The sequence below is a fragment of the Trachinotus anak genome, unplaced genomic scaffold (genome assembly GCF_046630095.1).
Source record: "Trachinotus anak isolate AG129_WGS33_773 ecotype Australia unplaced genomic scaffold, CSIRO_AGI_Tana_v1 ptg000020l, whole genome shotgun sequence".
NCBI lineage: Eukaryota > Metazoa > Chordata > Actinopteri > Carangiformes > Carangidae > Trachinotus > Trachinotus anak.
Window position 1 is genome coordinate 2,759,307 of NW_027273871.1, and position 16,784 is coordinate 2,776,090.

General features: G+C 42.1%; 2 protein-coding genes across 2 annotated transcripts; one reads left to right on the plus strand and one right to left on the minus strand.

Annotated features, from left to right (window-relative positions):
• Positions 1–675: 675 nt before the first annotated feature.
• bnip1b (BCL2 interacting protein 1b) lies at positions 676–4,679 on the plus strand. The gene is made up of 6 exons (XM_071506030.1): positions 676–834; positions 1,781–1,873; positions 1,976–2,067; positions 2,604–2,711; positions 2,940–3,058; positions 3,237–4,679. The coding sequence occupies exons 1-6, from the start codon at positions 751–753 to the stop codon at positions 3,431–3,433; spliced, it is 693 nt and encodes a 230-aa protein (XP_071362131.1). The 5' UTR covers positions 676–750; the 3' UTR covers positions 3,434–4,679.
• LOC139637227 (uncharacterized) lies at positions 4,583–16,712 on the minus strand. Its single transcript, XM_071505795.1, has 7 exons — positions 16,456–16,712; positions 15,943–16,067; positions 15,624–15,834; positions 10,863–11,316; positions 9,104–9,246; positions 6,251–6,462; positions 4,583–5,596 (listed from the first exon to the last, which is right to left on the minus strand). Exons 1-7 carry the CDS (start codon positions 16,603–16,605, stop codon positions 5,269–5,271), a joined length of 1,623 nt encoding a protein of 540 aa, XP_071361896.1. The 5' UTR covers positions 16,606–16,712; the 3' UTR covers positions 4,583–5,268.
• Positions 16,713–16,784: the final 72 nt, after the last annotated feature.

Consider the following 16,784-nt stretch of genomic DNA (forward strand, 5'->3'; position numbering starts at 1 on the left):
TAAATGTATAAATCACAAAATACACAAGCAGTCAATAGTTAGCTTAAATCTTTCCAACACTTTCATAACAGGGCAAATTTGGTATTAAATCTTGGAGAAAGTTTGCTAGTGTTCAGATGAAATACTATAAAAGAACTTTTTTTATTTTATAGAAATTTTTCATTTATTCATGTACAGTAACAATTTTTCAGGTTCCCAACCCTCCTTCCCTCTTTTCTTGATTAAGTTTAACTCAACTCATAATTCTTTTGCACTTACAAAGAATGAGCAAAGCAACAGATTTTTAAAAATATTGCAGAAATATATTTTAGGAGACCCTGGAGGTTAAATAAATTGCTGTTTCTCATGACATGTGACTCTCATGATTAATTCTTATAATTTAATTATTATTTATTTATTTAACATTTAACTACTTGTTAATATTTTCTTATATTTTATTTCATAATTTCATTGATGAAATATGTTATTATACCTTATTTTATAACAACTGATGCTTTTTTTTAGGTTATCATACTATACTGTGTTGTGTACAGTCTTTTTTTTCCTCCTATAAAACTATATATTTCAAGAAGGAGAAAGCTATGGTAAGATTAAATAGTTGTATTCTTTTTTTTCAGTCATATATTCAATCGTAGATTAACAGGGAGCTTTAAAGGCTGCAGTTAACAGCCACCATAACTAACTCTGTTGCTTCGCCTTTCGTAGAGCGCCTTGTCTTTTGGGCGTCCAACTTGCCGTACAAAAACAAACATGGCGTCTTCTATGGACGTCCACGTCCGAATTTGTGGACAAGAAATTATAAAATATGACCTAGAAATCAAGGCTCTCATCCAGGTAAGAGCTAAAAACTTGTTGTTTGTCATTAGGTTTTTTCTCATGTTGGTGTTGGTTTTATTCTGGAAATGTGTCCGTGAAACAAACGGGAGCTGAACTTTACTCGGTAAATGTTCAGACACGATAAAAAGAGTGGGAGTTGTCTCTTTTATCATTGTAATGGTAACAACTTTGTTTAACTTTCTTCGGGTTTATCCCCTCGGTGTCTGTGTGAGGTATTTGCAGATATGAAACGTAAACTTTCACCAACAGATCGACAGCATTAACTTTTAACGTCTGTTTTTGGGGCGTTTTTGCTGTGAGTCATTGATAAATTAACATAACACAGCAAACACGTCTGCATCCCGATAGAAACAAACACTGCTCCACAACTCAACCTGACTCTGTTTGCTGCCTTTCTGAATATCTCTGGGTTTTGGTCAGACGAGACAGATTTTACAGACCATTCATTCATCGAAAAATAATCCGCAGATAAATCCACTGAGAAAATGAGTTTCAGCTCTAAGATTTCTGTTTATAAATAGTAATTGCATGGATGGTTAATCAATAAAGGGATACAAGTAAAATCAATAAATCAAAAGAGCTGTTTCCTGTTCTGTATATTGACGACTATTTTATTATTTCATTTCTAACAGTAATTTTTTCGATATGTTTTTTAAAAAAATCATAAAGTATGATAAAAAAAAAAGACATTTACACTAGTATTTTTTTAAGATTGCTAATTGAATGATCATCAGTTGTAATTTCACTCTGGTACCTCTGCATTAATCACCACCGGACAGTATGTTACCACATATATTAAAATATATATTATTTATTAGATTTTATTTTATTTTATTTTTTAATTTATGTAATGAATTAATTGGCCTATGGTTCTAGTCAGGTTGTATTTTCCAATACAACACTTAATTGTGTGTGTGTGTGTGTGTGTGTGTGTTACCTACAGGACATCAGGGATTGCCCTGGACCACAGTCTGCTCTCAAGGAGCTCAACTCTCAGGTCAAAGAGAAGTTCAACAAGCTCAGACTCAGAATTCAGGTCAGCCTCAGCCACGCTTGCATGCTGTGTTGCATCTGACAGATGTCTTGTTGAAAATCCAAATTGTTTTATTCAATGTGGTGTTTTGCTGTTGTTTGTCAGGACCTGGAGCAGATGGCCAGAGAGCAGGACAGAGAAACGGACAGACAGGCTATTCAGGCAGAGACAGAGAGCCAGCGAAGACAAATGCTGAGGTGTTTTGATTCACACACACAACCAGCATCTTCATTCCTCCCTTGAAACCATTAACATTTTTAATATTAGTAATCCCACTAAAATGCCAGCATTAAGTCCAGTGATGAAGTGAGTCAACCGACCGGTGTGTCTCGCTCTCAGTCAACACATTAAAACCAACTATTGTTTTCACCTCTTTGCACATTGCATCAGTTTCTTGGGCTCTTGAATTAAGTTAAGAGGTTGTAAAAGTTATGTTAAAAAAGTTATGTTGGACTTTAAAAACTTCTGCCTGTTATGTATTGGTTATGATGCTATTGTAAGCTCGTAGTTGCTGTTCAGATTTTATTGATTAGTACGCTGTTCTGTGATGAGCATGACATTTAACACATATTTCCAAAAAAGTCGCTTAAATTCTAGATGAAGAAAAGAAAGAAAAAAGTTGAGTAAAGGGTTACACAGCATGTACACAAAACATCATTAGACAAAACAGACTAGATGAGATGAAGGAAGTTCTCAAAGTTGGTCTCTGTGTTATTGTTCCTGTGGATTCCAGTAACCAGACAGCGTGGAGGAAAGCTAATCTGGCTTGTAAACTGGCCATAGACAACATGGAGAAAGACAAGCTGCTGCGTGGAGGAGAAAACCAGAGCACCAGGCAGAGGTAAGTGAAGTTCTGCTCAGACTCTTGTGGTGGTGAAATATTGATTCAATCAGCTTCACGTTTGGGTGTAAACAGGAAGTATAATGTTATCATGGAGTCATTTAGCTTTGGGCTGATTTACAACCAGAGCTCCGCTCTTATGCCTCAGCCAGAGCCAACATATTACTGCTTGTCTGCTGTAGTGCAGTAACCCTGCATCACGTGGCCTTGTGTGTGTATGTGTCTCAGGAAGGTGACTAAAGAAAGCCTAGTGGAAACCAGCAGCAACATCACGGAGAGTCTGATGTCCATCAGCAGGATGATGGCTGAACAGGTGAAGCAGAGCGAGGACACCATCGAAACACTGGGTAAAAAAAAACTGTACTTTGTCCATGTGTTTGTGTACTTGTGTGTGCAAAAATTGAATCCAATTCACATTTTCCCTTTGAAATTCCAGTTTCTAGTCTTCTTTTGTGTCTCAATCTCTAATTTTCTTCCCTCTTAAACCATTAACACCTCTCCTCCTCCTCCTCCTCCTCACCACAGCCACCTCCTCCAGGACGGTGCAGGAAACTAACGAGGAGTTTAAAAGCATGACTGGAACCATCCACCTGGGGAGGAAACTGATCCTGAAGTACAACCGGCGGGAGCTGACCGACAAGCTGCTCATCTTCCTGGCTCTGGCCCTGTTCCTCGCTACCGTCCTCTACATCCTGAAGAAACGTCTCTTCCCCTTCATTTAGCCAACTGGCTGGATCACACACCTGCTGATAAGACGAATGTTTTCCAGGTATTCTACTCAGCGGGTATGGAGTTTAAGTATAGACTTCTAGGGGAGTTAGAAGCTGCACATAGAAACTCCTTTTACCTTCTTTGGAAGCCTCATTTTTAGTCTGAACAAGATGCAGCATGTGGGTTTATAAAATGGGAATGAAGGATTTTGTAAAATCAAATTAAGTGGAAGGAGCTTAGTGACTGAAAACTGGGTTTATGAGGTTTCATGTAACAAGAGTGACAGGTTTAAAGTCTCAGCATGCTTCAAACCAACCTGGTCATACGTGTTGTTTGGCACTGTCTAAAGGCAAGAGCTTCTATAATTGTTGTTAACAGCCACACTTAAGGGCAGGGGCAAAACGTCTGCTGTAATTCTCCTGGCTGCTTCACGCTTCCTCCCTGAGCGCTCTGTGAGCGCTGCAGTGCCGTCTCGAGGCGATGATTGTATGTATAATTTGAGGCTGCACATTTTCAGACAGTCTCCACTTAAAGGCATAATGGTGACAAAAGTAGAAAAGAGCTTTGAGAGAACTTCAGCTTCTGCCTGTTTTCACACATCTGCATCCCAGACCAGATGTTGCATGAAAATGGCACATTGAAGCATACTGAGGCATTAATACCTCATCTGGCATTCAGGACCAACCAGGGTCAAGGCTACAGTATGCAGTAAACTTTGTTTTTTTTTTAACTTTCTGTCAAATTACAATCTGTGTACACGTGTGTTCAAGAGAGAGAGAGAGTGTGTGTTTGCCTGCTTTGAGTGGCTACTTCAAAGACACTGTTGTTCCAGTTACTGATGAGTTCACCTTGTGCCTTTCCTCCTTCCAATTGGATGTCCAGACTACTAAACCAGAAATGTGATTACTCGCTCATTCTGTGAAGGATGTCTGCCATGCTGGGTCAGTGACTGTTGAACAAAAGGTCTGTTTGTTTGAATGAAGTAGAATATATTTCCAACAAATGGCAGGTTATGTTGTTGTGCAGCGTTACCACAGATCTGCCAGTAGATGTCAGAATACCCAACATTATGTCACTAGTCGAGATGCTTCACTCTGAACTGGTATAAAGAACCGTTAAACAGGTCAGGACTGACTTAATTAACACACTTCTCACTGTTCAGTGACATCATTGTAGTTTATTTAATTTCAATCAAAATTGCTTACAAATGTATGTTTAGATTCATTTAAATAAAAACTTACAAAATATAGCTTGAAACCTGGGGTCTGTATGAAATGTGATCGTTCAAGTAGAACATCAAAAATACATATTTATTACGTGTCACAACCGAAGAGTGCTTCCCTTCCTGCAGACTGCACCCTGACTGTCTACAAGAGAACGTTTGATAGTGTGCCAAGTACACGGTCCATAAAATAACAATGCTCATAAATACAAAAACAGACTTAAATAGGTAGAATACTGACTTTCAGCCATCAGCTGCACTTGAGCTACAGACAAATTCCCTGTAGTGTTTCCTTGTGTGTGTCCATGCCCGTTGCTGCAGGATGCAGCCACTGTGGTTTATTGTGATGTGGAAGTGAGGTAGATAATTGGTTTTCATCCTTGTACAAAGTCAAATGCAAAGAAAAATATTAATAGCACAAATACCCAACAGATTAAATAAGTTATGTTGCATTGCCTTCACCAGCAATACTACACTGAATACTCTAGTAAAACTAGTACTACTACCACTACTTTTCCTTATTCTACTCATAATATAATGGTAATAAGTGCACTTATTATCTTTGTAGCTTTGTGTACCCTGTCTGCACCTCAGCCTGCATAGCTGCGTGGCTCGCCCTTCACTCTATGACGCAGTAACATTGGTTTTCTCAGAGACTGGGAAACCAGATTCAGTTGCGTTGTCAATCTGATTGAGCCCTCTGCTGTCGTCTGATTCGGCTGCTCTGGTTGGCTGCTGCACGGGTCCCTGAGCAGTGATAGGCCAGGGCACGGTAGGTGGTGGAGTGGTGGTGTGCTGCGGAGCGTCCGATTGGCCGAGGGAACAGGTGCCGCTGAAGCTTCTGCACAGCGCCCCCCAATGTTGCTCGCACTGCCCACGCAACCGCCGGCTGACCCACGACCTGACCTCCTCTCCACACTTCAACAGGAAGTTCACCAGCTCCACGTACGGTCTGGTAGAAGAAGAAAGGAAAAAAAATGTTAAACTGTCAACAGAAAGTGAGGCTGGAGTAACTCTTACTGAACAGCGGATACTGTGGCAGGATTTGGTTTTGGACTCTGAATTTTTCTTAATTTCCCAAATTTCTCAAGAGTTAATTGATTTAAAGTCACCGTCATTAGGTGACCTGTCCCACAGCAGCTTAAATAAGTCTTTTTCACTTTTTCACTTTGATGTCACAGTATGACTGTGTCACTAATAACACTAACAACAGCTCAGTTCTGTTGACAGTGTAACAATAGTTGGGTTTCTGTTCACCCATTTTTAAGCACATTTTTTGTTTGCGTGCAAAAAAAAAAAACAAAAGCAAAAAGGTTTTACTCTTGGCTGAGCGGAAAAAGTTGGTGTATTGATAGAAATGAAGTAGAAACAGACTCATAAATTTAAATCATGACAGACATGAAGCATGTGACTTGAAGTTTCTGCTGCACTGAAGATGCCGAAAATGGTGGAAGATGAAAACTGAAAAGGAGGTGGAGACGGTAAAGCTTCCTCAAATTAATATATGAACATGCAGCAGCTAAAGGTAAATCAGCCGTTATGAACGGCCACATGTCACGACCACATAATTGCTGGTTATTTGTCAGTATGCGTGTGTCTCTCTCACCCCGGAGGAAACATCAAGTGGAACTGGACCAGGCTGCCCATGGTGTCCATGTGGTCCCGTACTGCCAGGCACAGTTGGTGTTTGGAGTAGCACTCTCTCTGGAGCGAGAACACCATCTCTTTGACCGCTGAGCACCGGCGGCTCACACAGCTGAAGCGCTGTCGAAGTCCCAGCGCCATGCACCGCAATGCATCCTTCACAAATGACTTGCCCTGGGAGAAGGAGGAGGAGGAGGAAGAGGAAGAGGAGGAGAGCGACAGGAGGAATCAGTGGGATGTTTCTGATGGCTGGTTTAGCAAAGCTACACATTCTGAGCAATCGGTCAATGTCAAATCTGGCCTTGGATGTTTCATCTTCCCTGCTCCTGCCCATCCCCATGTCTCTCCACTGTACCGTGGAATAAAATAAAACTACATTCTTTTCATTTTTGTGTACATTGGATCCATGCTTGACATGTGTGGTCATCCTCTGGAAAACATTAGTTTAGAAAAGATTCAAATTGTTTTCAAGTTTATCTCAATAAACCACATAAGTACACTGAACGAGTTGTTGGTTGCTGCACTAATCCCTCTAAGTGACTGTGGCTCTTTTATGAGGAGGAGGGATGATTACAACAGTCTGTAACTCTCTCAGTCTACATATATAAAAAAAACAAGCTTAAAAACACTGTAGGGATGATTTCTTGAGGAGATGAGAAGAACTTATTGGAGGCCGGAGGATCTGACAGATATGGAATAATATAGTAGATACTGGAAGGTGGAAGCTCACATGCATTCAGGAAATATTGAACACAGATCTTATATAGGTTGTAACATGTTTTACCAATATACCTGACCATACATAGTAACTCCTGACTACTGTAAGTCAATATCTTCTTGCATATCTGCTAGACTCCCTGGTGCCATGTAAGAAAGCAAACATCACTTTACTTCCAAAGCCAAGGAGCACGTCATGGACTAACTACATCAGTTTGTGGGGTTACAGGATACGTAAAGACAGACCCATACACAACCAGCTCATCCACTGTTTAGTATGACCCCACTGTGTGGAGCCGGGCCTGGAAGCTATAAGATTTTCTTTGTCCTGCTCTGTGGACTCTTTGGATTTGCGGAGCTTTACATTGCAGCAACCGCAGCTGTTAGTTACTCCAGATATATTACATTAGCTCAACACGTCTGTTGGGTCTCTTTGAATGTACTAACAAGTACGGATATGTTATAATGAAATTACAGTGAGTTTACATTCTTCCTCATCATACTTACAATATATGGACTAATCAGCTCTGATCTACTATTAACTCTCAACTAATATCAGAACAGTGTTTAATTTATATATCTTATTGTCACATTAAGTGCATATTTAAGATGCCTTCACAGGCATGGACATATCACTGAACTGGCATACTGGACACAGGCCCAGGGACCCAAGGGGTCAGGGGGCCTCTGTATGAAGTGACTGTTAACATCTCTTGTTGGGAAATTGATCAAATAACTACAGAGGGATGCAAAATAACACAAGAGACACCAAAACGACTAGAAAAAGACAAACTGACCAAGAAGAAACACAAAAGGACCACAGTGAGACAAAATGACAATTAAGCAATGCGGTATGACCAAAAAGATCTCTTGAATCCATGGCTCTTGCTCCTGTGAACAAGGGGCAGTGAAGGGCCCATTGCTCAAAATCTGTCCCTGTTTACAGGGTACTCCTTTTCAGCTGCAACATTAAAAAAGTCAGCCACAGACAGCAATCTGAACCAATTCATGGAGCGGACATTAGCTTCATTTGCTGGCTGGCTGCAGCTGATAAAATCTGATAGTTGACATTTCAGCCGATAAAACTGACGGCTAGAAATGAGACGACACCTTCTTCTACCTCTGCTCGAAATCAAGGACCCATTTTTTTTTCAAAAATTGTTTTGAGTGTCAAATCTGCAACTGTTATCACTGTGTGTGAAAATGGAAAGCTCGACAGCCGTAACAGCAGTGGCCCTTTTGTAGTCCCCTCTTGCTGGATGCCCCACTGTGTTAACTAGTACTAATAAACTAGTCCTTAATGAGGCTGATAAAGGCGGAGTTTGAGATTTTCACTGCGAGACGATCGGCTAAAAAGAGAATAAAAAGCTCAGCAGAGCTGCAGAGTTGGGTGATCATTCTCTGTCACTGTCCCCGTTACACATATTGACATGTTGTGAATGAGCAGGTCACATCTATAGTTAGGGTCACAGCTATAGGGTGAACGTATGTATTACAAGAAAATACATGAGTTGTAGGAAAGTGCAGTATTTCCTTACAGTGAGCTATACTGTATGGCCATTAACACACTGTAACTTAAAGCAGCTGTAATGTTGCTATGGTGACTTGTTGTCTAATTTAGCACCACCCAACCAATCAGAGATAGGTACTTCCTACTGCGACTACATTTGCATTTCAATAAATCTTATTATATTGCATCCTATTGTTCGTCAGTGTATGATAAATCCAGTGCACAGTCACTCACAGATCCTTATTGAACATCATCCGCTGCGCCTGTTCATGCTGCAGACACATTTGACCTGCATCACTCTTGCATGCACTTCTATTCTAGTAAAGTAGACAGGCTGTTCCCTCTCTCATTTCAGTTCCCCTCTCAGATTGTTCTGTAACTAGTGCCATGCATAACTATACACTGCTCCTTATATGACAAACATTCCTCACAAATGACTGTAATGACTGAAGGGATTAAATGAAATAATGACATGTATCCAAATATGTCTGATCACAGTCTGCCCTCGGCCGCTGTTGAGCACGGTTTCAGACAGTGTTAGCAAATGCAAATGAGGCCTGATGGTAAAGAAACGACTTGTGTCCCCACCTGTGAGTCGTAGCGCCCAGCGTTGTGCAGCAGGGTGAGACAGATGTGGTGCAGCCCTTGGATTTCACAGGAGTTGTTGTTGAAACACTGAAACATCCCACAGCCAACATCCCCTGAACTCACCAGACAACTCTGAATCTCCACTGCGAGGGACAGAAAGAGTGATCGGTATGAACCTCGCTACAGTGAAACCACAGTGGAGAGTGCGTTGTGTCTTCTGTTTTCTGCTGCAGAGGACACTATGAGCACAACAATGACATCACACATCAGGATGAGCTACAGTGCGTTAGTTTAACAGTTTGCTGTTATTAAGGAAGTTGTGAGTCTGATGTTCTCGTGTGGGGACATCTTGTTCATCTCAGTTTTGCTTTCAGAGAAGTTGAACCTTTCACGCCGTCTCGGTGATGGTCTGTCCTCACACAAGCTTGACAAATTATACACCATTTGAAAGATCGAGGTCTCAGGTGGAAATGCTTTCAGGATCCCCACCTGTCGACACCGAATCGGTTCAGACTTGTGACTATGGCTCCAAAGTGTTTTCCATACAAGTTATACAAAGAAGAAGGACAGAGCTGCTGTTTAAAGGAGCGGGGTTATGTCTGTTATCAAAAGGGCTGAAGAACAGGAACCTTTTTATTTTGGATACATTATTTTTGGGGCTGTTTGGTAACAGGTTACGTTGTCCTACCTCACTGTGGTGGACAGCAGGGGTGAGGCTGAAACTGTCCAGCATCAGTGATGGACAACGAAGCTTTTACTTTACCCAAAGCCATGTCTCATCTCAGTTAGATAATTAGATATTTGAACTAATGATTAATTGTCTTTACCAAAGTTAAATAAAAATGTTGTTTTGAGAAGAGACTGAGGACATTGACTGGTGGACATGAGACTGATAACTCTTTGTTGGGAGGCTTCAGTTCGGCTAAGTTAATCTTTAACCAGCATGTGGGCCTGTTACTCTGCTGCTGTTCTGGCTGTTGTGCGCCTTGGTACCGCCCGTCGCTGCTGCTCTGGATGTTGTGCAGCCTGCAGGTCAGCTCCGGGCCGGAGGCGCACTCATGCACCGCCCCGCTGGTACGGAGGGAATGTGCTTGGACAGGATCGGGCCGCCGGAGCTGCGCATTGAATTACAAGCCACCAACAGAGCAGGAGAGCAAACAGAGAGGCGCACTCTGCTGCCCGGTACGGCACGGCCCGGCACGGCACGGCCCGACGCACGACCCGGCCGATGGTATAGTTCAAACTCACAGGCTTGTACGGCGTGTAAACCATCCGTGTTATTTTAACGATGCAATGTAGGACCCGCATAGACAAGACACAAATAATATTGTGTTGTGAGCTGATAAGGTCACCTCAACGCACTGCTAATAAACACACCAGCCTATACAACCGCCTGCATTAACATATTATTCTTACCACAGCAACATTATAGCCAAGTGACAATATCAGTGAGCATTGATAATGAAGGTGTCATCCGGTGAGAAAGGAAGCACAGAGCGGTCCAGAGAAAAGGGGGCATGTGTGAACAACCAGAAACACAGATCCTCCTGCAGAGAGGGCTCCGTGCCGGACCCGGGGTTCACTGAGAGCCAGGCCGCCTTGCGCACACTTTGAATTTAGTATTTTCTAACAATTAAAGCTCAAGTAACTGATCGAGGGTGGGTATTTCTGGAGAGCACCCATGCGCAAGCACTCAGAATAAGAGTTAACACATCAGGTAAACATCTGGACGCAGCGTGCCGCGCAGGTCCCGGCTCACCTGTGCTCTGCAGAGACAGTCGCCTCTTGGCCGGGCTCGCTGGTTTCTCCTGGACGTCATGCGGATCCACGGTCAGTACCTGTTGACAGGCCAGGAGCAGGAAAAACACAAAAACCAAGGCGGACAAGTTGGCCGGCATGTCTGAGGCGAAGCGGAGCTCAGTGGTTTCTGTCCGGTTCGCGGCGGGAGTGTAGCCTTGCAGACGGGTTTCCACTTCCCAGCATGACCGCGGCGTGAAGGGCTGATATATATATAAAGCTGAACGGGAGGTGCGCGTCCACGACGATCTGAGTGAAGGGAGCTTGTGTCTCCACCAATCACGGCGCGGCACCGTGGACGCGCAGCCACACTGGAGCTTCAGGTTTATCATTGATGAGAGACAAAGAGGAGCGACAGGAGTGGATTTGATGGGTCTGAAAAAACTGGCTGACTGATGGTCTGGTGTAGGTTTGTCCTGTTTTTATTATTTATCCAGTGACTGAAGGATGAATGGAGGAGAGAAACAGGGGCAGGCAGAAGGAGTGAGGGTCCGACCGAGAGAGAACTAGACAAGAAAAGAAATCCCACATTTATAAACTCCCCAAAAAGTAAAAAAAAAGTTCTTATAAGGTCTTCCTGTTCCTCCGGAGTCTGCAGGGGTACGTGAAGGTCAACCACTCAAGACATCCACACTCAATTAACCCGCCAGCCAGCCGTGTGTGTGTGTGTGTGTGTGTGTGTGTGTGTGTGTGTGTGTGTGTGTGTGTGTGTGTGTGTGTGTGTGTGTGTGTGTGTGTGTGTGTGTGTGTGTGTGTGTTGAGGGTTAGCAGCTGCCTTCTTGGCAGGGAGACGTGCAGTGAGGAACGTATCAGAAGCACCCAGACTGAAAGAGAGAGCAGGAGTATGTGAGGAGGGTTAGGTTTTCCAAATTGTTAGAGTGCTACATTCCTATAAACTTACTTTTTTTTTCTCACATCATGTCTGTCTAACATACTTTCTATATAAATACACCTATAATAGCTATACGTAAATACAAAATATCCAATATTACCACCATTTATAAAGGGTTTAAAGTAGCTTTAAGATTTGTTAAAAATCGTTAACAGGAAAAGAAAGTTGGGTTGCCAGGTTGTGTAAAATCCCTTCAACCACTTGTTTCTGAACAAGATTAAGAGTCTATGCACAGCAGCTACATGCAAACAATGACAATGCTGATGTTTAATGTGTCCACCAACTTAGTTTTGCGTGTTACCCTGCGACTGTTGGCACTGGCTGATGGGAATATTGCTTAATGAAAAGTTATGGGGATCTCAAAAGTTATTACAATTCATCCTCTGGGTCCTGTAAACGTGTGAACTAAATTACATCCAAAGGCTGTTGAGACATTTCACTCAAAACCACAAAATGTCAACCTCATGGTCAGAGTGTCACTGAAGTCGTTATTGTCCATCCTCTGAGGACCATGTAAAAACTTTCATCGCAGTTCAATAATAGGCCTACATGTTGAGACATTTCAGTCTGCACCACAATGATGGACTGAGCCACTAGAGTCTATAGAGAGAGTAAAACATGATGAGGAGGGTACTAAGGCAAATCTCCGCCAAAATCCATTTAACAATTCATATTTAACTACTGACTTCAAGTCTTTATTAAGATTTATAACAACAAAAGTGAGAAACCCATGAGCATGAGCAAATTTTGATTACCAACATTTAAAACAAAACACCGTTACCCTTCCCCCAACATGACCCTGAGTCTGACCTCACCCTCAAAACCAAGTCTCAACCTTGAACCTTGTCCTCTGTAGTAATGGGGACCGGCTCAAATGTCCTCACAACGCAGAAATGTTATTTTATATAAGGCTGTATCTGTCTCAGTATTTCATCACTCCTTTAAATGCGGATTGAAGCTGAGTTCAGCTTTGTTTTCTTCTTCATGATGCGTTCAGATCTTGCAGCCTAGTTGTCGTGGTTGTATTTTTTGATTCATAACGGCCATGACCTCTGGCCATTGACATCCACAGAGGGACAGGTCACAGTCATGTGACACCGTGACATTGGCATCTGCATGTGAGCCAAACAAATACCTCATACCTCTCACCCCTCTGCCTCCTTAGGTTTATCTACACTGCATCCAAGAGGCCGTCAGTGAACATGGTTGAGAACAAGTGTGTGTATGTTGCAGTGGGAGGTCAAGGTAGAAAGACGTGTTTATGCGTGTGTGTCCATACAGGGGCCCAGTTGGGGAAGATACGCTCTGACAGGGGCTAATGTTTGAACGTTTGGACATCGGTTGGAGGGCTTCTTTTTTTTTCGCAACCTTTCCCGCTCATTCTCTGTCTCATACTGCTTCAAAACAACATCCCATAGCTTCCCTAAACACAACCCCTGATGACCACCCACACAATGACCCTTCACCCCGACACAGAACACACACACAAACACTCAAACACAGACTCACATGCCCAAAATGGCACACTAACGCACACAGACACTACTGTGCAAACAGCACACATGCAGGACCCTCTTGCACTCTTGTCTCTTGCATGATCGTGTTGTAAACAACATTCTACATGTCTGACTCTGTGTGTGTGTGTGTGTATACTGATCAAACTCACAAATATCTTCTTTGTGAGCATTGATCTGAGGAGGAAGCACTGCAATAACCTTTGGGTTTATAAACTCTTACATGTGATCAGCTGTTTTGTTCTTATGTGTCTCTTCATGCAAACCGCAGACAGATTTGCTACATTTTAATGTGCTGAGGTTTTGACATATTTTCCTCCACTGCAATAAAGAAAGTTGTTATTTCATCTGTGGGAAACTTTCGCTTTTGAAAAACTCAACAGGATCATGTTTTTGTTCAGTAAAAATAGGTCCAGTGAAAAGGTGAGGCCTACAGGTCATCCAGTTTCCAGGACTTTGTCTGTTTTTAAGACAAGCTGCTGCTGAGATTTTAAAAACACAACACATTTTTGATGCTTTAAATGTTGTTTGGTGTAAATAAGAAAATGTGATTTATTTTGGGGAGGGGGGAGTTATAAAGCACTGTATTAATTAATATCTTATTTGACCATAAGATCAAGTACTCATTATTTTTTTTAACAAATGAATGCATTAATACATTGATTAAACAGTTGCATATTTCATTAATCTTCACATGTGAATGGTTATTGGAATAATTATAAATGAATAGACTGATCACTGTGACTGCATGGGACAATGACTAGGATTTCACCCACACACACACACACACACAGACGTGCGCGCAAACAAAGAACAGCAGATTTACAGACACACACTCTGACACACATACTTGTGTTAAAGTATAGATCAGTCTTCTGCCAAAAACAAGTAGTTAAATCAATGAAGTTACACAACGTGTGATGACGCACACACAGACACTCAAACCTGGTTTAAGCTTCTCTACAAACTGATTCTTAAGGGAAACATAAACAGAACAGACACAGGGGAACCACATATGGCGTAAGTCTTTTTACAGACAAACTCTTTGAAATATATGATGCAGGATTTTTTAAACGCTGTGATGTACGCAGTGTACTTCCAACTTCCTGATGAGTCAGTGAAGTCACTCAGTACAACTTGTGGCTTCAGGTTGCATACCTCATACAGTAATACAGCTATGGTCCTGTCTCTCATATGCAGATAGGACATGTAATATGAGTAGCAGCAACAGCAAAACCATTTCAGAAGGTGGAGTTAAGAGGTTTTGTCTTTAAAATATCAACCTTTGGATTTTTTTGTTTTGGTGGATTCTGCCTGTAAATTACCAACATGTGAGAACAACTACCCCACCCGGTGGTACTATTTTGAAATTATGGGCTCTCCTCTCTTTTCACTGCAGCAAATACACAAAGTTACTGCCATCACTAAGAGGAAATGATTGATTATGTTGCTTACATCTTTTCACAGATTTACCCACTATCTTACATACAGTCCATCAGAGTAGCAGAACATCTTTACAGATAAAAGCCCCAAAGTAAAACGGTACAAACAAAAAGAAGACAGAGAGGAACCTTGTTGTCAACTGTGTTTAGTAAAGATGGGGTGCATAATCAATACTACATACTCAATACAAGCACAAAAGGAAACCTGATGTTGTGTGATGAAAAATGAAGGCCTCTAGAGACTGAAGAAAATATATTTACATACATTTCTTGAAATAATTGCATGATCTTCTTCCTCTAATCCTCTCAACTGGAAATCAAACAGCACATTCACTTCACTCATCAGTCTGAATCAGAGTAGACAGAGTTTTCAGGTTTAAAATATAGTTATTCAACATGTTATTAGTGGAAAATGTCTGTAAATGCCTACACGTACACAAGCACCCTGAGTGAAAAATCTGCATTACATAATATACAACACTCCAAAATAAAAATATTGTCCGATAAGAGGTTAAAAAAAACAGTGACCTAAAGATTCAAAAGTAATAATCCAGATTTGTGCCATGCAGTGCAGTGACAGTGCAACTTCTCCGGCTGTATCCTCGTGCAGCACAGACGGGCAATGAAACAACACCTGATGCTGAACATTTTGAATGCAATAACGCTCCTGGCTGCAGTCCCTTAATTAGGCATAACAGGAAACAACCTCCTCCTCTCGTGTGATGCTACAACTTTCAAAAGGCTAACGTAGCCATACAACATTGTGTGTAGACCAGCATGTGTACCTGCAGCAAGAGAGAAAATACAGATGTCCTCACTGTATCTCTAAACTGTTCTTGATCTTAGACTGTGCTTCAGTTTTTAAACAGACCTCAGGGGGTTTTGGGGCCACAGGCCGACGGGGCCTCCTGAGGTTCTATCTGTTCAGATGGCGCAGAGTTAGAACTTAAGGCGCTTTCTTCCCTCCTGTCTCCTGACAGGAAGTCATGGATGGCAGTTTCTATGTGCGGCCGGAAAGTGTGGTTCATTTTGGGGTCTACAACCTGAGTGATGATCCTGTCCACACCGGACTCCAACATGCCCGATCTAAAAAAAACACAACGCAAACAGGGGTTAGACCTACTTATTCATAATTATCTATTCAGTTATTGTTACACTGAGCACAGGACCTGTAATGAAGCAACAAGCACTCACTGAACAACACTTTGCCTGAGTCCATTCCTCATCTGGTTCTTGTTGATAGACGGGTTCCAGTCTTGTGTGCTCAGGTGCGATGTGACAAAGTTGTCAACTTTCTGTCGCAGGTTCTGGTAGGCGGGCTGGCGGCAATGACAGTGACAGCAATGTAAACTCTGACAGTCGGTGTGCAAAAGTTTGGCAACCCCTTGGCTAATTACACACATTTCCTTTAGAAGTAACTGTGCATTCACATCTGAAAGACTCACGTTAATGTCTGTTTGCTGCATGGGTTATTTCACCTCATTTCAATCCAAGAACCAACTAAATACAGCTGTATTACAGTAATACCACAGTAATAGCACACTAGCAAAACATGCTGTATCTTATATTGTGGGTAAATTGTGGCAACAACGAAAACAACAGCGAAATATATACCAGTTAAATTAGCAACAGGTTAAAGGATAAATCAGAAGCTATGTTAGCACTGACTAACGTTAGCTTGGAGTCTGGCTAAAGTTAGCTGCCTACCTTCGTATCAACGTCGGCCAGACAGTCCCGACGGAACTCGTCAAAAAGCCCCCGGTTCTTCAGATGCTCCACAATCATGCCGATGAGCTGCGGGTCTCCCGGAGGAAGGTTGGCTGGACCCACGTTAACGTTACCGGTACCCTCCGCCATGCCAAACTGAAGATATGTTATTTACCAAGTATCCCTACATTGAAAGCTACGTTAGCTAGCGACGGTTTTTTTGGTGCTTACATGAGATGCGATCGATTCGTTCTCCCGATGACAAACTGCGGGCGGAGTGATTGTTCATTTGGCTCTTATGTAAATCTTGGCCGTCGGTAATGGTGAAA